Source organism: Mytilus galloprovincialis, chromosome 1 (genome assembly GCF_965363235.1).
Source record: "Mytilus galloprovincialis chromosome 1, xbMytGall1.hap1.1, whole genome shotgun sequence".
Lineage (NCBI taxonomy): Eukaryota > Metazoa > Mollusca > Bivalvia > Mytilida > Mytilidae > Mytilus > Mytilus galloprovincialis.
In genome coordinates this window covers 75,670,904-75,695,254 of record NC_134838.1, presented here as the reverse complement: position 1 = coordinate 75,695,254, position 24,351 = coordinate 75,670,904, and the positions used below count along the sequence as shown (strand labels likewise).

General features: G+C 32.1%; 1 protein-coding gene and 1 long non-coding RNA gene across 2 annotated transcripts; one reads left to right on the top strand and one right to left on the bottom strand.

Moving 5' to 3' along the window:
- Positions 1-6,765: 6,765 nt before the first annotated feature.
- LOC143083942 (dolichyl pyrophosphate Man9GlcNAc2 alpha-1,3-glucosyltransferase-like) lies at positions 6,766-24,207 on the bottom strand. The gene is made up of 14 exons (XM_076260355.1): positions 23,943-24,207; positions 14,513-14,597; positions 14,001-14,090; positions 13,302-13,390; positions 12,250-12,329; positions 11,751-11,815; positions 11,092-11,274; positions 10,700-10,835; positions 10,381-10,466; positions 9,774-9,858; positions 9,154-9,224; positions 8,584-8,652; positions 7,523-7,658; positions 6,766-7,045 (listed from the first exon to the last, which is right to left on the bottom strand). The coding sequence occupies exons 1-14, from the start codon at positions 24,022-24,024 to the stop codon at positions 6,836-6,838; spliced, it is 1,467 nt and encodes a 488-aa protein (XP_076116470.1). The 5' UTR covers positions 24,025-24,207; the 3' UTR covers positions 6,766-6,835.
- Positions 18,075-19,079, top strand: LOC143045025 (uncharacterized). Its single transcript, XR_012968851.1, has 2 exons — positions 18,075-18,139; positions 18,610-19,079. It is a non-coding gene; the product is annotated as an uncharacterized LOC143045025 (long non-coding RNA).
- Positions 24,208-24,351: the final 144 nt, after the last annotated feature.

Genomic DNA, 24,351 nt, shown 5'->3' with positions numbered 1-24,351 from the left:
TGTAATAGGAACAACAGCATGTAGTTCCAGGGTGCCTTTCACTGCAACGGCATTCCATTCTTTCATTTCGTTGTTTGCGCTCTGACATTTGGATTTAGGAACGAAAATGTAAGTTATGTTACTTGTTTCTACGTTACAAGAAGTGTGAATTACGTTTTCTCGATAAATGAATATGAACCATCACCTTACAGAACTTTCAGTGCTTTGATTTTTAATAGTGTGTTTTTGCATTTTCCCGAAGCATAAAATTCGTCTGCTACAGTTTCCGGTTTTGAGTTATGAATAAAAGAAATATTTTTGCACCAAACACAAGGTTAAAAGAAAGATTTAGTTTTGCCATGGTAACGAAGATCACATCACGTATTTCACATTTTATGATGGAACAAGATTTTTTCCATGAATAATTGCCTTGAACAATGTCAACCATACTTATTTTTTATTAGGATTAGGGCATTGTTTAAATACTGGGTTAGTTTTATGTCTTGTGAATACCTTATTATGAAATATTGACGTAACGTAGTTCACATTCTTAAATAAATAAAGAAAAAAATGTTCAAATAAGTTTGTTTATATATAGACACATATCTATATTACACATTAAATGATACACCTGTTTTTAAAAGGGTATATGGCTATTATTTCGTTCTTTTAAGACAAATGTTCTCGGCAATATTTGATGGTAGACATGAATTCTACATGTCCGTATAAACGTAGTTCACATAAAATGACTGGACATTCGATAAAAAGCTATTTTTGATGGAATTTTAACTTATACACGTACCTTGCTATTTTTATCTGATTTTGTAACTGTAGAAAGGTAAACAGCGCGCAAATTGTACCGTTATCGATCATACTTTGCTTCGTAAAATGCAATGTCCTTTTTTGCAACCGCTTTTGGACACAGCGTTTTGAGTTGGCCTTCAAACTTCAAAATATCATAACTTTTTAGTCTGTCATCAGAATATCACATAATTTGAGGACTTTTTTGTAATTTTTTTATTTTATAAGAATACACACCGTTGTTAGACCAACTAGTTTGTTATTTGATCTAAAGCATCAACGATATGCGCTGGACTCGTTTATGTGGTATTGGTTCCATTTAACTGATTTTGGCTGTATAAGCAGTGGCAGATCCAGAACTTTTCATAAAGAGGGGGCTGCTGACCGACCTATATAATCAACCAAATTTTTCCAACGAAAAAGGGGGAGCTGGATTCGCCTATGACAAGAGCTATCTGATATTACTTTTTATCAGATTTTTGAAAATTGCATATACCATATAATAAGAGACATATGTAATGAATGCAATAAGGTCGCATGTGCTTTTGATTTTGGTTATCTTTTCATGAACTTAAATGGAACAAGTTCTAAATCCCTAATTGACAATTATTAAAATGCTTTTACATATATTTGACAACTTACATGAGGCTTAAGTTGTGTAATTAAGGGATCAAAGTAAAGGAAGTTGCATTGCTAATCCCTCCACTAAACACCTATAGACAAAAAATACAGAAAATTTGATTGCTTCTCAAATAAAAGAAAATTTGGGTCTTAATCAAATGACATATGTTCTAAAATTAAGTAAACCATGATAATTTAATTGATGTAAAAGGCCTAGGTATGACACATTAAAAGGACAGTCTTCGAAATCAAAGAAAAAAACTGAAGTTGAGATATTAAATTATGTAAACAACTTATTATTGGCCAATGGGAGGATAACAGACTTGGAGAATAGTAATATTGAACCAGTTTGGCTTCAATCAATTTTTTGTCCTAAAAAATATACATTGGACCCAGTCAAAACCTATTCTTTGTGTTCAGTTTGTATTAATAATGAAAGTAGACTGGATAGATGTTCCGAAACAGAAATCAGGAAATCATCAACTTTATATTTTGAGATGATTATAATTGATGAATACAATATTGACTGTCTTATAGTTGCATTGATGCAAAGGAAGGAAAGAAGTAATATTTTGTATAACCAAACTGATCAGTGAATGATTTGTTTTAGAAGGAAAAAATACAAATTTCAATTTAATGAATTCCACTATAAACAAAAGCATTTTTTTCAACAGAACAGTTCATTAGGCAAAACTGGTAAATTGGGGAAAGGTTTCAATTTCTGTGCAATAATTTAAAATGATCACAATAAGATACAGCCATATGCTCTTACACAACTTACAAAAATTCCAACAAGGGTAGCAAAATTAACCATATCATTGAATCCTATTTACACGAAACAACCTGACATTATATATAAAACATTTGTACCTTGTTTGACTTTAAATGATTATAATCATGTATGTTTTTTTTTCACTATAAAATATAGTTTACACTTACAATGGTCAATTTTTGGTAATAAGGAGTAAACTGATAATTTGGACCACATTGTCTTATTTGTACATTCTGTCCTGCTGATCATTGTTGCTTTTTATAGTGTATCTCTATCTTTTTATAATTTTCAAGACAAAAGGCAAAACATATTTTTGTTTTGTAAATTAATCATTCCAGGTCAATAATTCGAGTAAAAGAGGGACGAAAGATACCAGAAGGGACAGTCAAACTCATCAATTGAAAAATAAACTGACAACGACATGGCTAAAAATGAAAAAAGACAAACAGACAAACAATAGTACACATGACACAACATAGAAAACTAAAGAATAAGCAACACGAACCCCACCAAAAACTAATAAGTCCTTTTACAGTTTTGATGTGATAAGGCAGAAGGTAGATCTTAATGCTTTGATAATTTTTGGCTCTGTTAGATTTTTTCTATCTGTAGCAGCTTTCAAGATAATAGATAAATCTTGCATTTTACCCTTACGCTGAATATTGGCCATGTTGGTTGGCAGGCTGGGTTTTCGAACCCAAACATTAAACTAGATACAACATTGAAGATTGTGACCTATTCTAATATGACGTGCTTTATATGCTTTGTGAATAAACCCATGCTCTTAATCCAATAAAATTTGTTTGCACATGCTTATATATTGACTACTGCAGAATAATGAATTTCATCAAATTGGCATGCATTTAATATATTTGATTAAATTAAAACACTTCCAACCTCTTAAATGATGCACATGTTGTTACTACATGTAATTCATTTATTATGATTGTAACATGTTGCAATTCGAAATTGACATATTAGACCTAGATACAACAACAGTTCATGCTGGCTGTTCAAAACTCCTCCCTCTGAATAATCACATTGCCAGTCGTTTGCTTGTTTACAAACAAACTAGAGGCTCTAAAGAGCCTGTGTCGCTCACCTTGGTCTATGTGAACAGTGGCGGATCCAGAACTTTTCCTAAGGGGGGGCCTGTTGACTGACCTAAGGGGGGCCCGTTCCAGTCATGCTTCAATGATTCCCTATATAATCAACCAAATTTTTCCCACAAAAGGGGGGGCCCGGGCCCCAAAGCCCCCACCCCCCCTTGGATCCCCCTATGGTGAATATTAAACAAAGGAAGCAGATGGATTCATGACAAAACGGTGTTTTGGTGATGGTGATGTGTTTGTACTTCTTACTTTACTGAACATTCTTGCTGCTTACAGTTATCTCTATCTATAATGAACTTGGCCCAGTAGTTTCAGTGGAAAATGTTAGTAAAAATTTACAAATTTTATAAAAATTGTTAAAAATATTGACTATAAAAATTGTTAAAAATTGACTATAAAGGACAATAACTCCTTAGGGGGTCAATTGACCATTTCAGTCATGTTGACTTATTTGTAAATCTTACTTTGCTGTACATTATTGCTGTTTAAAGTTTATCTCTATCTATAATAATATTCAAGATAATAACCCAAAACAGTCAAATTTCCTTAAAATTAACAATTTAGGGGCAGCAACCCAACAAAGGGTTGTCCGATTCATCTGAAAATTTCAGGGCAGATAGATTTTGACCTGATAAACAATTTTAACCCATGTCAGATTTGCTCTAAATGCTTTGGTTTTTGAGTTATAAGCCAAAAACTGCATTTTACCCCTATGTTCTATTTTTAGCCATGGCGGCCATCTTGGTTGGATGGCCGGTTCAACGGACACATTTTTTAAACTAGATACTCAAAAGATGATTGTGGCCAAGTTTAGATTAATTTGGCGAAGTAGTTTCAGAGGAGAAGATTTTTGTAAAAGATTACAAAGATTTACGAAAAATGGTTAAAAATTGACTATAAAGGGCAATAACTCCTAAAGGGGTCAACTGATCATTTCGGTCACGTTGACTTATTTGTAAATCTTACTTTACTGAACATTATTGCTGTTTACAGTTTATCTCTATCTATTATTATATTCAAGATAATAACCAAAAACAGTAAAATGTCCTTAAAATAACCATTTCAGGGGCAGTATCCCAACAACGGGTTGTCCGATTCATCTGAAAATTTCAGGGCAGATGGATCTTGACCTGATAAACAATTTTACCCCTGTCAGATTTGCTCTAAATGCTTTGGTTTTTGAGTTATATGCCAAAAACTGCATTTTACCCCTATGTTCTATTTTTAGCCATGGCAGCCATCTTGGTTGGTTTGCCGGGCCGCAGGACACATTTTTTAAACTAAATACCCCAATGATGACTGTGGCCAAGTTTGGTTAAATTTGGCCCAGTAGTTTTAGAGGAGAAGATTTTTGTAAAAGTTAACGCAGGACGCCGACGCCGGACGCCAAGTGATGAGAAAAGCTCACTTGGCCTTTCGGCCAGGTGAGCTAAAAAGAGAGGTTCATGGAAGAGCCTACACAAACGCTCTACACTTATACAAATCGGACATAGAAATTACCTTAATTGTCCTTATCAGAATCGTAATAATTGATGCTAGCTATACTTTATTGTAGTTTTAACATGGGTAGGCATTATATTCGTGATTATTTTTGCCCGAGCAATAGTGAGGGCAAAAATAATATTCTTCAAGAATATAATACTTACCCATGTTAAAACTACAATAAAGTATAGCTTGCATCAATTCTTTCTTAAGTTTGATTCAAAATGGCCCAATAGTATCAGAGAAGATTTTTATAAAAAGATGACAGAAGACAGATGTCAAGTGACGAGAAAAGTTCACTTGACCCTTTTGGTAAATTATCAGAATAAAATCTTTCCAACTGGAAACACTGAAGTTGTATGACAATGGATACGTTTTGTCTTTTTGGATTATTGTTGCAATTTGGAAAAATACCAGTGATCAAATAGCTGACTTAAAAAGGGGCAGCAAGAAATATTCTTGAACTACCTTGTAATACTCCTTCAGATGTAATGTTTAAGAGTATATCTTGGCTTCGTTTACCGATTGTTCAGTCAAACCAATATCTATTTTAATGGATCTGTCAAGGAATATGCCAAACAAAATCTCTGGTGAAAAATAAATAAATTGAATACATCTTAGATCAAATACAACCTAATTACTCAATATATCAAAAGCAAGAACTAACATAGTTGAAAGGACATTTGCATCCCTGGTCCACATCTATGGAATATTATCCCAATAACATTGCAGCATCATGAAACCATATTGGGAAAATGTTTGTTGGTTTCAAAATATTTTGTCTACAACCAAAAGGATGTTCAGAGGATAAGATGTCAAGTATTTACATTTTTTTATTTTAAAAAAATGCCAACCTTTAGAGCACATTAAAAACAAAAAAAAATGTGTACTATGAGCAATCTATCAGAGTCTAATATAGGTCATTACTCGACTCTTACATTTTAGTTTGAAATTTGATTAACTGGATGGGTTACTATGAAAAAAATAATTACAAATTTTCTAGTAACAATAAACTTTAATACAGTAACTGAATTTGAGAAAATTTTATATATATATAACATTTATTCATGATACTTTTTTCTTTAATACAACTTCATCTTGTTTATCATTTTCAAGTGTGAACTGTCTGTAATGAAAATAAACTAAAAATAGCACAAAATGAACACAAGAATATGCTGAGACTAGAACAGGAAACAAGTCAGGTCACTTTCTTAAGTTTGATTCAAAATGGCCCAATAGTATCAGAGAAGATTTTTATAAAAAGATGACAGAAGACAGATGTCAAGTGACGAGAAAAGTTCACTTGACCCTTTTGGTAAATTATCAGAATAAAATCTTTCCAACTGGAAACACTGAAGTTGTATGACAATGGATACGTTTTGTCTTTTTGGATTATTGTTGCAATTTGGAAAAATACCAGTGATCAAATAGCTGACTTAAAAAGGGGCAGCAAGAAATATTCTTGAACTACCTTGTAATACTCCTTCAGATGTAATGTTTAAGAGTATATCTTGGCTTCGTTTACCGATTGTTCAGTCAAACCAATATCTATTTTAATGGATCTGTCAAGGAATATGCCAAACAAAATCTCTGGTGAAAAATAAATAAATTGAATACATCTTAGATCAAATACAACCTAATTACTCAATATATCAAAAGCAAGAACTAACATAGTTGAAAGGACATTTGCATCCCTGGTCCACATCTATGGAATATTATCCCAATAACATTGCAGCATCATGAAACCATATTGGGAAAATGTTTGTTGGTTTCAAAATATTTTGTCTACAACCAAAAGGATGTTCAGAGGATAAGATGTCAAGTATTTACATTTTTTTATTTTAAAAAAATGCCAACCTTTAGAGCACATTAAAAACAAAAAAAAATGTGTACTATGAGCAATCTATCAGAGTCTAATATAGGTCATTACTCGACTCTTACATTTTAGTTTGAAATTTGATTAACTGGATGGGTTACTATGAAAAAAATAATTACAAATTTTCTAGTAACAATAAACTTTAATACAGTAACTGAATTTGAGAAAATTTTATATATATATAACATTTATTCATGATACTTTTTTCTTTAATACAACTTCATCTTGTTTATCATTTTCAAGTGTGAACTGTCTGTAATGAAAATAAACTAAAAATAGCACAAAATGAACACAAGAATATGCTGAGACTAGAACAGGAAACAAGTCAGGTAGATGAACTGGTGGTTTTACTGTCAAACTCCCTATGGTTAAAACAGCCATTCCAAGTAATGATACTAAAAACTGAAATGGACAAAAAAATATCAAGGTAAATATTATTATAAGTGTAATTTCACAAAGTTATTCTGATTTGAAAATAGCTGTGATGCCTGCAAGACTCTTTGAGTGTCCCACTTACCTCACAAAAAATCTATAAAATTTTGATTACAATGCTGGCATTTGTTGGTTAAGTCTAACCTTATATTTTAAAAATAAAAGTCTAGATAATCAAATTGTGAGGTTGTTGATACAAGGAAAACTGTAAAAAAAACCAATATATTTCATGACTGCAACATGTCTTGTTCATAATTTTTTGTCTTTGTTTTACATCTTTTTGCTAAGGGAGGAGTCAAGGATGATGATGTTTGGTGTGGTTTGCTGTTAAGTTCTATATTTTTGGTAATTCCTTTTGTTATCCCTTCTGTGTATACCATTATGATTATTAGTCAAATAAGAGTTCAGGGTGAATTTTATAGTAACTTAACATGTTCAAACACTTACCATTAATTTTTGTAGAGACTTTCTCCATCCAGTGTATTGCACCAGGTCATACAATGATAAGGATAAAATTAAATACAACAGTGTAGATCCAATAAAGGCTGTTGTCAAACCATCTTTAATAAGAAGTGGTAACATGCTGAAAAAAGATGTTAAGATTTGTTATACAGTACATTCTGGTTATATGAATAGCCTATTTGTCAGAGAAAATTATGCAATAAAGCGGAGTATGCTTATATCCGAAATGACAAATAACGGAGTCAAATAACAGAACAGACCAGTAAAGGAAATCCCTGAAGAAAGATGAACGTCTATAATCCAATTACAACATATTGAATGTTGTTTTATTCTAATAAAAGTTATATGTCTAGTGTCATTCATGTTATATTATTTTGTATTATTTTAATAAAAATTATAAACACTTTTTGTTTTAGTTTATTTGCTTACAACTTTTTCTTTACCAGTTTACCTGGGATACGAAAATAAATTGTACTACTGAATGCTTATCTGAACTTTAAAATACCAGTTATGACGATCCTGAATGGTTGTTTAATGTCTGGATGCAAGTTGAATGCATTTATAGGATGAGGACATTTCAATATGAATATGAAACCTGCTGTATAGTAAACAAACACTGAGCTGTTTATTTTAACGTGATAATGTACAAAGCAAAAGTCTCCAAGAAGACATGTCATCCTATCCAACCGAATTATTGTCATTTGTGGTTGACAGTCTTTGCTCTTATTCCTAATTGCAGGTTGCTTAGCAGAGAAGCAGAAAATACCAATTTTCAAGTCTTGGTTATCTAACAAAAACCTCTTTACTTGAGTCATTCACATCACTACAAGACCACTGAGTTGGTCAAAAAGTACCCTTGAAAGGTCATGATTTAAATTATACAATATAACATCCACTTCCTTAATTCATGAACAAAAACAAAAAAAAATGTTTTTACATTGGGAGTTAAGTCAACAATCATTTTGACCTATAACTGTCATTGTCTTGGTATTTAAAATTAAAGTTTTTTTTTGTTCAAATATTAAGGATCTGCTTTGTACAAATACCTGAATGTTGACAATATTCCAAACCATACACACCAAAATGGGTCTTTATTAATCTGCAAACAAACAACTCTGAAAGTACACAAATAGTTGTTGTTTTAGATTTTTTATCATTAATATTTGCTATCATTTACATTTTATACAACACAAAACAATGAATAATTTACAAGGTTTCCTATTGAATTCACAGTGAAAAAAGTAACAACACAATATGTCTAGTACTCATTTCCTTAAGCTTTAATATTTCAATCTGTACTGTAAAACTATTAAAGATCCTACAAAAAGTAGACAAATTAAAATAACTACAATGGATAATGATTCAAATAGCAAACAAGGGTAGTTAAGTAGATTGAAATGCCTTCCCTGTGTAATTAATTAGGAGTATTTCAAATACTGATAGTCTCACTTTGACATCCCTATACATGTATAATATTGTTAAAAAGTACAGTAGCTTTGTTGTAAGGTGTACATGAACTTAAAAGTATTCATTTTGGTATTCAGAGTCATCATTGATATCGTCTATAACAATATTTACTTCAGTATGCACTGTTAAATGAGAATGCCAATACTTACATTGCAGGAATTAATATACTTTTCTCATGAACTTGAAAAGAAAACAGGAAAAATACTAAAGATGAATTTATCTGTAAATAAAAATAAACTTTATTTATTTTATTGATTTTGTATTTACATTGTGTCATAGATCAAATTTATTTGTAATGTGTATGTTCACTTGTGTTTATATGTCTTTTGATTGAGTTCAACCATTTCAATTGATATTTTATAGTGTATCTTTCTATATTGTGATGTTACACTATTGTTTCAGGTGAGGGTGAGGGTTGGTACCTATTAAAACTTTTAAACCCACTGCATTTGTTTGAACCTGTCCTAAGTCAGGAACCTGATGATCAGTAGTTGTTGCTGTTGATGTGATTCATATGTGTTTCTAGTTTCTTGTTTTTTTATATATTTAGACCTTTGATTTTCCTGTTTGATTGATTATACACTAGTCATGTATGGGGACCTTTAAAGCTTACTGTCCGGGAAGGCCAAGGCTCCGTGTTGAAGATCGTACTTTGACCTATAATGGTTTTTCTTTTATAAATTGTGACTTGGAGAGTTGTCTCATTGGCACTAATACCAAATCTTCTTATAGCTATTTATGACTATCATACTTCCATAAAAATACTTACTAAAGCTAATTTAAATCTTTGAATACTAGGTCTTATTAGCAGATCCAAAGATGATGGTAGTAACATCACTAATGTTGAAACTAAACTAAAAGAAATGAATTAGGTATTTAAAATTATAAAATAAATAAATAGTTGATCTCCAAAATTAAAGGATGACACACATAAAACTAGTGCATACAGAGAGTTTGAAAGAACTTAAATTCAACATACATGTGATGGACTGTAAAATTTAAATCAGGAGATTGAGAAATTTTGGACAGAAGTTAGGACCTCAGATTAGGTGGGATTTATTGAAAATTTTTATCATAATTTAACCATCTGATGTAAAAACCTGTGCTTTTGTGTGTTTTTTCTTCAATCTTCCATCTGAAGTTCATACCAATGTGTTAGTCTGTCTGTTTTAATGAATAATTGAGAAGAAACTTTTTGGCATTGTTTTACATTGTTGATTGTTCACTGCTCATCTTTGAATTTCAAAATAACAATGCTTATTAAAGAATACATGTGTATTTTGTCTTTGTATATAAATCCCTTCAAACAGTAACTTTTATTTCTGTCAATTTGGAATGTCTTTATAAGTAATATAGAAAATAAAATTATAACCTACCATAAAAGGATTATATGTTCTGTTGTCAATATATTTTTAAGCTTTATAACCAGTGACAATGTACACCAGAAATTGGCAACTTTATCCTGAAATTATATTTATAGTCAAAGTTAATTATCTCCTTTAAAATAATTAATGCAATATCTTTCCTTCAAACTGATAAATATTAAAATGCAAAAGTTCCATTTTATCCCTATTTTAAATCCTTATCTTTAGTTATAATTTTGGAAACAAAGAATAACAATGTTTTCTTGTCATTTTTAGAAGCTTTTATAGTAAATTGATACATCAATATATTTGTATTAGAAACACAACCTACTTCATATAAACCTCTTGCAAAGGGAAATAATCTGTGTAATACTTGTATTGCTGATTCTACACTGGATAAAAATGGCAGCCAACAAAGAACAAATGTTGCGATAACTGCCAATCCTATTTTTATTAATCTGAAAAATCTGCAAAAAACAACAATGAAAGAACTGAAAAATAATTTAATCATTTGTTACCTGAATGAAAAAAATGTTAGTACAGTGTCATTTTCTTTAAATAAATGTTGACAAAATCTATAAAACATCACAAAATGAGTAGCCACAAAAATAATTTAGTTTCTCTTAGAAAAAGAGACTCTATATTTCATATATAAAACTTTACATTTTTCCATTGAAATTTGAGTTTTTTTGTATTATTAAACAATATAAATATTAGACTTACCCATTTTGATTCTGACTTCGGAAACAAATTCCAAGTAAAAAACAAAAGAATGGGAGAGCATGGTAAAGTTCCATCTGTTTATAGTTCAAGGCCAAACAAAATGCTATAGATCCTAGGATGTCACGACCTTGGCTCAAAAACAGAACTCCAAATAAGATTAAGGCTAAACTTATGCAATTGTATCTGTTTTACAGTTAAGGATCTTGTTTTATAATATTTGGCTATACTTTTCATTCCATAATGGTAGTACACTAATTTAGATTTGATGATCTGCAAAAATGAATATTTGAATCTTTTCATGTCAAACTTTATGTGGATGTTCATTCAATAAACAATCTGTGTGAACTCTATATACTGTTTTCATGTATAATCCACAGTATTTTACCTCAAAATTCAAATTGGAAGGCAGGGTTGTGGTTACTGTGGATATTGAGTACTATAAGCAAGACATAAGAAAACACTTGATTTCCAAATGTTTGTTACATTCCATCCACCAAGATTATTCTTGCAGAAGAAGGACAAGCTTAAGTGATGTGTCTGTATGTGAACTGTTTTCTAATGAGCTAGCATGTCAGAAACCTACTCATTAAATAAACCTGAAATACAAAGCAGGGTACATTCATGTTTTTGTTACCGGTATATGTTGTAATAAAAGATACTGGAAATGACCATGGTCTATTAGAATCAATCCTGGATACATCAGTGTCAACATAGATGCCTTTATCTGCAATGTAAAGAATTGTCACTCAACAATTTGGTCTAAAACAAAATCATTTGACAAATAAGATTAATCTTAAAAATTCAAATTCTTATGACCTTCAATTACTAATAAAATTAAACAATATTTTGTGATGGGCCAAAATGCAATCTTGTCTGCTAGATGATTTTTTTACACATAAGTTCTCTGTGCATTTCCAGTAGAGATAGATTCTAATTTCATGGTTTTGGCCAAGTTTGTATACAAGCCTATAAAAATGTGAACTTCCTTGAATAATTAAACTTGTTGTTAACCTGTACCCACCAATTCCAAAAAAATTGCCATGGTATTCCAGAACAACAACGAACACACATTAATTGCTTAATATAATCTTTTTGGTTCCAGATATCTGCATGTATAATTATCCATTTTTGTTTAAATGAATGACACATTTTCATTACCATTTGAGTCTCACCAATTTTCATCTGTTTAAAGATCAGAAATATCACTGGGAAAAATAAAACAACATCTGCAAACAGCACTGAAAGAGAAATTAAAACAAAATGTAGTGAAATAATTTAGTTTCAAGCTAATTATATAATGAACTAAAAAGACATCCAATATCACAGAAAGGCATTACAACATTGAGAGTTGTTACATATTACTATGTTAAAACCAATAAATCAGCTGTTGTTACTTTGCTTTTTTTACAAGATTAAGTTTTCTGTATGGAAAAGAGTTGATAACTTTCTAAGGTATATTTTGTAAACTTTCTGACTGAAGTTGTCCATAACTGTAGTTCCTGTGATATAATAATCTATATCAACAACAAATTTGTCTATTGCGATTTATTCTCACACAAGTACCATTCCCTCATCTTTGAACATGTATTCTCAACAACATAAATACAAGTTTATATACTTTTCAGCCTACAAGATGCCTGATGGCAGTGGTTTCTTATTCATTTTATTATTTTGCTGATTTTTCATTTACTCAGGGTATGGTGTACATGTATGATAAATTGTTGGGGTTATTAAAAACAAATTGTTCACACTATTGAAAATGAGTTGATAAGTTTCTTATTAATAATTTGTGAAACTTCATTTCTGAAGTTAATAAATATTAATGTAATGAGGAAATAAAATCATATTTATCATGTAGTGATGCAATGAGGAAATAAATTGTATTAATCATAAAGTGATGAAATATGGAAATAAATAATATTCATCAGATAGTTGTGGAATGAGGAAATGAATACCATCCATCAGATATGTAGTGATGGAATAAGGAAATAAATATTATTTATCAAATAGTGATGTTATATGCAAATAAATAATACATGCATTTCTCAGGCCCAAGAACACATTTATTTCGTAGTGTATGTCTTTAAGACAATAAATTCAAATTAAAAAATAATCACACCTCCTCTATCTCAAAAAGAGTTTTACAGTGTAGTTTAACAAATAATATATAGAAAAGTCTACCAGTTCTAACTCAAAATATAGACAACTACCTGTATATCTCATGAATAATTTGTGTTCATAACTCTCATATCCTCGTGAAGTATTCAACTTCACCCATTCTGGATTTATCTTATGTGATCTACAAATGATAAGAAAAATTAAATCTGAAAATATTTTTCTCTATCAAACTGTTACAAGTAACCATCTGTTGTTAATGCATAAAGTATTGAAAATTAAATGTAATGAAATACAGGTCTTTGAATACAGCATTCAAAGGATGGTAATTTATGTGGTATCAGTCCTTTTTGTAAAAAAAACCACATATTTTTGCAAAATGCAAAATGTTAAGAATGATTATTTAATACAAAAATTCATATACATTGTACTAACACTTGCAATTTAATTCAGAAAAAAAAGATTTACTAATCATTTAAATATGATTTGCAATTCAAAAATGGAAAAAAAGTATGTATTGGATAACAAAGTGACAACACACAGATATATGTTTCCAATAATTTAGTAGAAACATAAACTGGAGTAACCTAATCATTTTTTAATTAGCAATTAAATGTGTTGCCAAACTGTTTTAAACTCAAGCCTTTAAAATTAAAGTCAACTGGCATTTTTTGTTGAACATAGTTTTACGAATTGCTTAGACAAAATCAAAACTGTGAAAATTGATAGGCAACAAATACAATTCAATTTACACTAGATGTAGCCGATTTTTTTTTTACATTACAAAAACTTACAAAAAACCACAAATCCAACTATGATAGGCAGTTAAAGGTGGATAATCTAGTCCCCAGTACAACAAATTATTCACACTTGAATTGGTATACCTGCAATGTAAGGGATAAACATCATAGTTATTTATTATGTAAAATTTTTAATACACTAAAAGTTTTCCAATCTAAAATAAATAGTAAGGATTTAGAAAAGATGTTAAAAATTAGGAAAATATGGTTGAAAGACATTGAAAGATAGAAATAAATCAGGCATTAATTCAATTCTTTGGAGTTAATTTCCAATTCATTTAAATATTTCACATAGACTCTCAGAGATTTGTCATTTAGGCACTTTTTATTGAAGGATTATGAATTTATCTAAGGTAGCAAGCAAACATACAGCTTGACGTTTGATTTAATTATTGATAAGACTTAATGTTGGCTTCTATACATGTATGTCTGTTTTTTGTGACTGCGTTTGCAGTCTCTTGGACATTAAAAACCCAACATCAATCCATTAGCTATGCAATAATTACCATGTATGAACTGGTAAATTGTATGAAATCTCCATCCAATGTCTTTGTGCTTCATAGTCACCAAACATTGGTTTCTTTCCAGCTCCTGTTAAGAAAATAAAAATAAACTAGATATCATTGAGATGGGAGCCATCTCTGTGGGCCCCGCTGTGAATAATGTGCATTAAAAAATTGTATCTTTACCATAGGACATGGGTTTGTCAACTGAAATCAAAGTTTTTTACCTTGACCTTTGACCTAGGAAGTTGTAAATAAATTATGACACACCTTTTGGTGTTGGTTTATATCATGTCAAGTATAAACTTTGAAATGATAACGGTTCTCAAGATATAGAGCGGACACGATCTTTACCATAGGACATGGGGTTGTCAACTGAAACCAAAGTTTTTGACCTAGGAAGTTGCACATAAATTATGACACACCCTTTGGTGTTGGTTTATATACATGTCAAGTATAAACTTTGAAATGATAATGGTTCTCAAGATATAGAGCGGACACGATCTTTACCATAGGATATGGGGTTGTCAACTGAAACCAAAGTTTTTGACCTTGACCTTTGACCTAGGAAGTTGTACATAAATTATGACATACCCTCTGATATTGGTTTATATACATTTCAGGTATAAACTTTAAAATGATAACGGTTCTCAAGATATAGAGCGGACACAATCTTTACCATAGGACATGGGGTTGTCAACTGAAACCAAAGTTTTTGACCTTGAACTTTGCCCTAGGCAGTCGTTCATAAATTATTACACACCCTCTGGTGTTGGTTCATATACATGTCAAGTATAAACTTTGAAATCATAACGGTTCTCAAGATATAGAGCGGACACAATCTTTACCATAGGACACAGGGTTGTCAACTGAAACCAAAGTTTTTTTACCTTCACCTTTGACCTAGGAAGTTGTACATACATCATGACACGCCCTCTGGTGGTGGTTAATAAACATGTAAAGTATAAAGTATGAAATCATAATGGTTCTCTAGATATGGAGGGGACACAAAGTTAAAGTGTTACGGACGGACGGACGGACAGACTGATCACTATAGGGCGACCCGCCTAAAGGCGGGGCCCTAATAACTAATACTGTTTGTCACGGAATGTTTAAATAAAATGTCTATAATCTTTATAATGTTTAAGCTATATATATGGTAACAACCTCGTTTGATTTTCCATAAGTGATGCCAAACAAGAGTATTAAAGGGGTCTTCAAATGTATCCTTTCTTACTTTTCACACCATCTTTTTTTCCAAAAACCATGATCAAACAACATGCATATGATTGAAGGCAATTCCATCAAATAATTCATTTATTCATTTTTTCCAATTTCAGCTATAATACATAAAAAGACAAAACAATATAAATAATGAAAGAACCTTAAGCATGTGCTGAGTGAGTAATCTTATATATCCTATACCACTGAATACCAAAAACATCAAAGAAAGCTTCCATTTTTTTTTTATAGTGAAACTACATATTTCCTGCATTAGTCATGTTAGTAAGATATCATTAGTAGATCATTTCAAAAAATGTATTTTCACATTTCAAAAAAAATCAAATCATAAAATCAAATGTTTACAGTTGTCAAAGTAAAATTTACAATGATTCCTGTGAAAAAAATTGAGTCACATTTAATTTTTTCTTGTTTAATTTTGTGCTCCTAATGTGAATCTTGAAAGTTAAAAAAAGTATAATATAATTCATAGAGGGTTTAAATTCCCTTTTGAGTCAGCGTCAAACGGTCATTATCAGCTACTGTTAGCTCAAATTGGTTAAAATTTACCATGAAAATATCATCAATGTGATATGTCGAAGGTCTCAAATAATTTTTGTTATCTTTATTTCAGGAAAAAATTTAACATGATGGGTCAAATCAGTTGATTTAATTATCATCTAAAGAAACTGTACATTTTATTGTCTTGCTGCAAAAACTACTGTAGCATCATTTGGCAAGAATATTTACTGTTAAAGGTACCCTAGGAAAATTAACTTCTAGAATGCTAGACATCTTCTTGACTTAAAAAAAATAGAATATGTTTATTATGGGGACGAAGTTCCATATTACAGTAGAAAATTCAATACAAAAGAATAAAAAAAAAAATGGGAAAATTTCCAGAATTTTTTTATTGTACTAAAAATGACTAATGAACTCAAAATCGTTCAAAAATATGTCAGATATGGAATGTTGTGTTTTTGAATTTCAGAATCTGCGCAGAAATCTACTTCGTTTGCGGTCTTGTTTGCATGAAACTTTAAATAAAATGTATATTTATCAGTCTTTGAAAGAAAGGAACTCAATAAAAATTCATTTTTAAAAATTTTGTTATAAAAAAGACATTACCTAATGACAGCATTTTTTTGTTTACATTGAATATGACATCATAATGTCACAACTTAATCCTTAACATCAGAACCAAAATTGGAAACGTTACAGTATTTCCGTTTCTCTTTTTAACATGTTTGATTCTAAAAAAAAAACCCACAGTGTTCTAGGATTCCCATTACCCGTTACCCCGGGTAAGTGGATTAGGACAACGGGTAAGTCATTTTTTAGCCTTTGTCACCCGGTGGTAAGTCAATTTTCAAGTTCGGGGAAGCCGAAAAACTCTTGAAATTTCCCGGTCCTCTTCAATTTTCCCATATCTGCTTTTTATTTTTATTAAATCACAAGAAAAAACTTTGATAAAAGATCGAAGATTTTGTCGATGTCTATCGGCGCTTTTATTCAAGCACTCGTTTACTAGGTGTAATCAAGCGCAAAAGAGACCACATTCTTCTCCTATCATTCTAAAAGTCGGTCACGGTGTCGGTAAAATCGGAAAATCTGGATTGATAACTGGTGCTTAAATCGGGACATAAACGATTGTTTTTCTTGTCATCGGAGGAAAATAAACTTACAGTTGCATTTATTATAGCTCTTAATAAATGACATAGTAATAACTATAACATATTTGTCAAATTTAGTAAGAAATCGTTTTTTTTAAATTTTGTACAAAATTCAATCGTATCCGAATCCAGCTTTGTTCAGTAAATTACAATATTCAAAGTTATTATGGCGGGTAAGTAATTTTTTTATTGATCTTACCCTTGGTAAGTCAAGGTGCCAAAAAAATCCTAGAACACTGACCCATACAGACTTCGTCCTCATTTCACAGGTAATGCCTGCCTCATATTAAAGGCTGTTAATTATGAGGAGTAATATACATGTAAGCTGATACATATAATACATATGTCTCTGATGTAAGCAAAAATAAATAGAGGCAAAATAGCGTTATTTAATTGTTCCTAATAATTCCATCGTAAGGTGAGGTAGAAATTGTTAGGGTACAACCGGGGATGTTCGGACAGAGGGGGAAGTTCGGACAGTTTTGTTTCAGTTCTCCGTTCTGATTCGGCATATTTTGCAGCCCATGACATCATATCTGAAGAACAGCCAATTAAAATGGGCTTATCTTGACTCCAAACTCTCGGGGAATACCCTTCTGTAATAAGATTTTTCATTGGCTCATATTTGAAAAAAGTTTTTCGGCGGCAAAATTTAACTGTCAACATTAAAACCGGAACTGCAAAACGTTAGATCAGTGAATTACTTTAGGAGATTTTTTACACAGCTTTTTTATCTGTATCCTTTGCAAAAATAGTTTTCTATGGTTTAAATGTTCTTCTTCTGCCGTTTCTTCCTGTTCCATCGGGTTTTAACAGCTTTTTCACAGTGCTTTTGTCCTTTTAAATGTGTCCGAACATCCCCAACCCTATTTTCTATTAAAGAGGGGATATTCGGACACACTTTTTTCGTACAGAAATGAATCCAATGACAATTGAAAGTTCTTAAAATATTTCTAGGTGAAATTGAGGCATAATGATCACCCTCTTTCATATTTTTTACAATTTCTAATTAGTTCTAATAATTCTGTGGACTTAACACTCCCTTATATTTTCAGTAAGAAACAATTTACACATAATAAACTAAAAACTCCTGAAAAAAACATTTTCAGTAAAAAACTACACATAATTTGACATATTATTGTTGGAAATAGTGTCCCCTGGAATTCAACATTTAACCTGCAATATTTTCCTTTACCAAAAACACAGAACATTAAGTTACCATGTCCTTCCTGAAGCTACAGAATTTACGTAGTATTGGCACATTTTCTGCAGTGAACAAGATGAAAATATTTTTCACTAGAAAAGAACTTATAGCAATGCTAGAAAATGAATGGTTTTTCTATCACCCTAAAGTATATCTACTCGGCCAAGATCTTATCATTCATTGTGAAACTTGCAAACAATGTAGTCTACATGAATACGTTTTAACGGAATTGTCGCAATCTGAATATGACAAGGATTCTGAGATTCGCAGTGTAGTGTTATTGTGTAAATCTGTTGTTAAAACAATGCATTTAGAAAATGCAATAATTTGCAACGATATCATCAGAATGCAAAATTGCGTAGATGAAATAACTGATGACCAACACGACTTTTGATATTATGTACCCCTATCAAATGTTAACATTTTCTCTGTGTAAGATAATTGAAGTAAAAATAAAACTTCTGTATCAAAATGTGAATTATTTCCTTTGCATGCGTTTGAATGTCCCCTCAGTATTTTCTTTGTCCACTCTTTTACACTGATTTATGTGAATATTTTGCTGTTCAATATGTCCGTCGTTTTTTGCCGATAAATATTTCTTGATTAGTGACAATTTAATTAATAATATATTGACCATTACAAAATTATAAAAAAAAATGACCAACGTATTCGTTCCTACATCCACCGATATCAGAGTGAAGGACGGCTTTGAAACATATTTGCAGATTTGGTGTTGAGCTGGTTTTAAGTTACTGCTGACGAGGCAAGAAACTTGTAATAAGATATAATGTGATATTTATGTATAGTTTTCATGAAAAATAATAACCACACACATCTCCTTTTATTTTTAAAGAATAACAAATCTTGGAAGTTCACCGAAATGCATCTATTTTAAAGTTACAGAAAATGTATGTACTTACCTGAAAATCGCAAATAACGAAGGTTTTTTTGTATTTCTAAATGTAGTAATCAAGTAATAAATTGAAAGGCATATTTACATAATTATAATTAAAAAGTAGCTATTGCTATTAAAGGTCTGTCTGTCTGTCTGTCTGTCTGTCTGTCTGTCTGTCTGTCTGTCTGTCTGTTCTGTCTGTTCTGTCTGTCTGTCTGTCTGTCTGTCTGTATGTATGTATGTCCGTCGAGCCGTCTGTCCGTCCGTCTGTCTGTCTGTCTGTCTGTCTGTCTGTCTGTCTGTATGTATGTATGTCCGTCGAGCCGTCTGTCCGTCCGTCTGTCTGTCTGTCTGTCTGTCTGTCTGTCTGTCTGTCTGTCTGTCTGTCTGTCTGTCTGTTTGTCTGTCTGTCTGTCTGTCTGTCTGTAATTAATTAATTAATTAACCGATCAATTAATCTATCAATGAGTTAACCTTGACAATTTTAAGATATCAGAATGCCCCATAAGGGAAAAGGGATTTACGGACAATATGATGTCGAGGCACTAAAAAATGCAGTTGATGCAGTTAAAAGTGGAATGTCAATTAGAAAGGCAGCAATACGCTATGGTGTCCCCAAGTCAAGTTTAAACGACAGAACAACAGGTAAAAAACCAATAGCACTAGAATTTGGTAGAAAACCAACCATACCAATTGAAATTGAAGACAGAATGGTGGAGGTAGTCCTGACATTATCAGAAAAAGGCTTTGGAATAACAAAGAGACAGATGTTGGCACGCGTCGGGACACTTGTCAGACAAATGGATCTAAAAACTCCGTTTAAGAATGGTATTCCTGGAAAAGATTGGTGGAAAGGATTTAAAAACAGACATCCTGAAGTTGTAATCCGAAAACCAGAAAAACTATCAACAGTAAGATCAAGAATGCTGAATGCAACTGTTGTTGGCAACTACTTCAAGGAACTGCAAACAGTAACAGAAGACCTTTCCCCTACATCAATATGGAATATGGACGAAACTGGGATCAATCTAGAACATCAGCCTGCTGGAGTATTAGCGCGTAGGGGTGCTAAGTCAGTTCCCGGTCGTGTAGGGAATACACGGGAAAATATAACACTCCTTCCCTGTGTCAATGCCGCCGGGGAAAAAATGCCAACATTCATTGTGGCAAAAGGTAAAACACCGCGTTCTCTGAGAGCATACAACATGCATGAAGGACCAGAAAACGCAGAGTGGCGTTTCCAGGCAAAAGCATGGATGGACGATGAGCTCGGTGAGGATTGGTTCAAAAACGTGTTTCTAAAACACTGTGGTCCCCAGCGACCACAGGTTCTAGTTTTAGATTCTCATCATTCACATGAGACATTGGGACTTCTGGAAGCAGCCCTTGCAAACAGGATAGAGGTACTTGCGTTTCCACCACATACAACACACTTCTTGTGTCCTCTTGACAGAACAATGTTTGGACCTTTAATGAAGGAATATGGATACTTATGTACCGAATACATGTCATCTGACCCCAACAACATAGTCAACAAGGAATCAGCCCCGAAATTGATACGACAGGCATATGAGAAGGCCTTCACAAGGGTAAACATAGTATCAGGGTTTGAATCTACAGGAATATACCACTGGAATCCTTTAGCAATTCCTAAAGAAGCTTTCAGCCCTTCCGATGCATTTGACCGGAACAATAATGGCCAATCCAAAACTGATGAACACCCTCTTCAATGGGTTTTGGCCAACATACAAAGTGTTCCAAACAACCCTATTCCAGTTGTATCACTGCCCACAGTTGTGACGCCCATTGCTCAACCAGAAAATGTTCAGCAAAACTTAGAAGTTGTTGTTGAAATTCACAGGTCAGCGGTCCCAAGCTCCGTGCATACAGTGGCAGAAAATCAAGGCCAAGATGGTGAATACACAGTTGATTTCGAAAGCCCTAATAATTCTATTTTGAACACATCAAATGATCCAATGATCTCACAAAGCTTATCGGATTTAGATGCTGCAAATATTTTGGCAGCACTTAATGATGGTAACATGGAAATCACTGCAGGAGAAACCGTGGAATCATCACTTCATCAAGATATCACTGGATGGTCTTCTCAATGGAATTCAGAGTTGGAGAATATTTTCAAATTGCCGCCTATAATTCCAAAACCACCTAAGAAAAACAGCAGAAGGTTAACTTCCCATAGACTGTTAACGAGTCCACAAATACTAAATGAAAAACGCAAGGCTAAGCAGGAAAAGGACGATAAGTGTAAGAAATTGAAAGCAAAGAAGGATGAGAAGTGTAACAACTTAAAGGTTAAGAAGGAGAAAAAGAAATAATTTAACAGTTACATACCTGAACGAATGACTTTTCCAAATTTATTTGCACATCAATCATTTTAACCAGATCGTAATCATGGTAATGGTATTAGTGTCATATATATATATAAATATATATGCATGACGACAAACAATATTGGAGATGAATACATACTAAAATAGACACGCTATATTTATTAAACTTGAACCTCCTATAGTTTTCTTTCTAAACGAATATGTATTAGATGTATTAATGAAATATGATGATAGTATTAATTGTTTTGATATTCTGAAAGGTACAGCTACTACATATATAAAAAAGAAGATGTGGTATGATTGCCAATGAGACAACTATCCACAAAAGACCAAAATGACACAGACATTAACAACTATAGGTCACCGTAACTGCTACAGTTTAGTAGTGCCAAAGCGAAAACAAATATAGATCCAGAGGCGGATTTAGGGGGCCCAGGTAGCCAGGGCCCCCATTTTTTGTAAAATATTGGTTGTTTATATTGGGAATCACTGAAGCGTGATGGGAGTGGTCCCCCTCTTAGGCAAACATTCTGGATTCGCCATTGAGTTCAATTGTTTGTTGTCAAGAACTGAGAAAAATATTCGCTTCTAAGTACCAGTATATAATTGCATACATACAGTTATTACTGTCATTATACTTTGAACAATGGACCAAAGGAAGATTTTCCATATTACACAATTTGTTTTTAGTGGAAAATATAAAATCTGAGATGCGTTTGAATCGAAACTTAAACAATACCAAGACAAAATGTTTATACAGTTATACAAATGGTTTATTTGCCACTGGACGTTAAGCAACAAAAATCAATCAATTTCATGGTTTAAGATTGGCTGCTTGGAGTGGGTTCACCAAAAAATGCACAGGACAGAAACATGCTCCAAAACTGCTTACTGGATTTGTAGGAACTGTCATTGAAAATACAAAGTTTAAAAAAATGTATTCAACATAGTAGATGTTACATTAAAGGTTTTATTAATATACCTATATATAATAGTCCAATCGTACATTGAAGTCTTTCCTGTAACAACAACACACAGTATAAACTGTAATCTGTAATACATTGTATATATTCTGCCAATGTAGACACACCTCTTCTGAGTAATGGAGTTCACAACATAAATAAAAATATCTTCCACCAATATCACTGTACACTGTTTACATTGGACATTCTTGACGATAAAAGTGTGCTTAATGTCAATATGTAAGCTGCAGTATTACATTAATTACTTTAAAATCTGAAATATTTATATATATATATATATATTAAATATATCACTGTTTGAGAGTAGACAACCAATCGTTGACCCAAATATTGAGGGAGGGTAGGAGGGGTCCTGATCCCGGAATCCCAACTTTAAATAAATTTAAAACCGATATCCTGAAATGGTCAATCCCGAAATCCCGAGCTTAAAAACACCCGATCCCAGAGTCCCGAATAAGATCCTCCCCCCTCAATCTTATTGTTTATTCCGTAATTAATCAGTTCCATACCATGCCTGCATTCCGGCAATTAGTCCTCGATGTAACAATATTTTTATTTTAATAATTGTTACATTTCAATGTAACCGTAGCCAGTGCCTACCAACAACAGGAATTATTCAGTAAAAAATTACGAAATGCATCAACAATACCAATGATATTTCACGTCAGATGTCAAAGAGCAGCAGCTTAGTATATTCAATATAATATTTTAGTTGCCTGGATAACTGATATACACTATTGACACATTGTTCCAAAACTATATAAGCATAATAAGATCGTTAAAATTCCTAACATTCTATAAACCAACGGGCTGACATAGCCATGTCATTATCGTCCGAACTTACCCGAAACAATGTCCGAACATACCCGAAACTGTCCGAAGTTCCCCACAGGTGGTTTTACCCGTGGATATGCATTTTTTTTAACTGTTGATAAGTGATATTATAACAAAAGAGGAATAAATCATAACTATAATATGCCCACAAAAATGTGACAAAAAAATTTACACATTCTGACAACGGAAAACCACTTTCGGAGCCTGTTTCTATAAAGGTGTCCGAACATCCCCGGTTGTACCCTAGATGTTTCCAGTTTTATCAAATTTACCTGAGTATGTGTTCAAGGAAATGCACCATCTTACAAAAATAGCATATAACGACACAAGGGCAACATAAACTATGTTATTCATTCTGTCGGGCACCTGCCACGAAATTTCCTCGGTGGCAATATTTTTCTTTTTTTTTTGTGATGAGGATGCTTTTGTTAAACATCGTGATGATGCTGATTTGCGTTACACCGTTTGTATCTCCTTTTGAAAGATCTTCTTAATTGGATCCTTTATTTTATCAAATCATATTTTACCATATTATCTAGATATATATGATTCGAAGGAACAAACATTAAACAATTAAAATAATAGCTTGAAGTACATATCATTTTGAATAGTTGATACACAACAGAAGTTACAAGAGGAGCAACTGATAATCTTGAACTAATTAAAAATGAAAAGATCCTT

What these genes read in the sequence shown, in the direction of transcription:
- LOC143083942 (XM_076260355.1), bottom strand. Translation starts at nt 24,024, where the DNA reads ATGAATAACATAGTTTATGTTGCCCTTGTGTCGTTATATGCTATTTTT. An exon ending in ATTATTCATGAGATATACAG is followed by an intron (nt 12,330 to 13,301) that starts GTAGTTGTCTAT and finishes TTTCTCTTTCAG; the next exon opens with TGCTGTTTGCAGATGTTGTT. An exon ending in GGAATATTGTCAACATTCAG is followed by an intron (nt 7,659 to 8,583) that starts GTATTTGTACAA and finishes ATCTTTTTTCAG; the next exon opens with CATGTTACCACTTCTTATTA.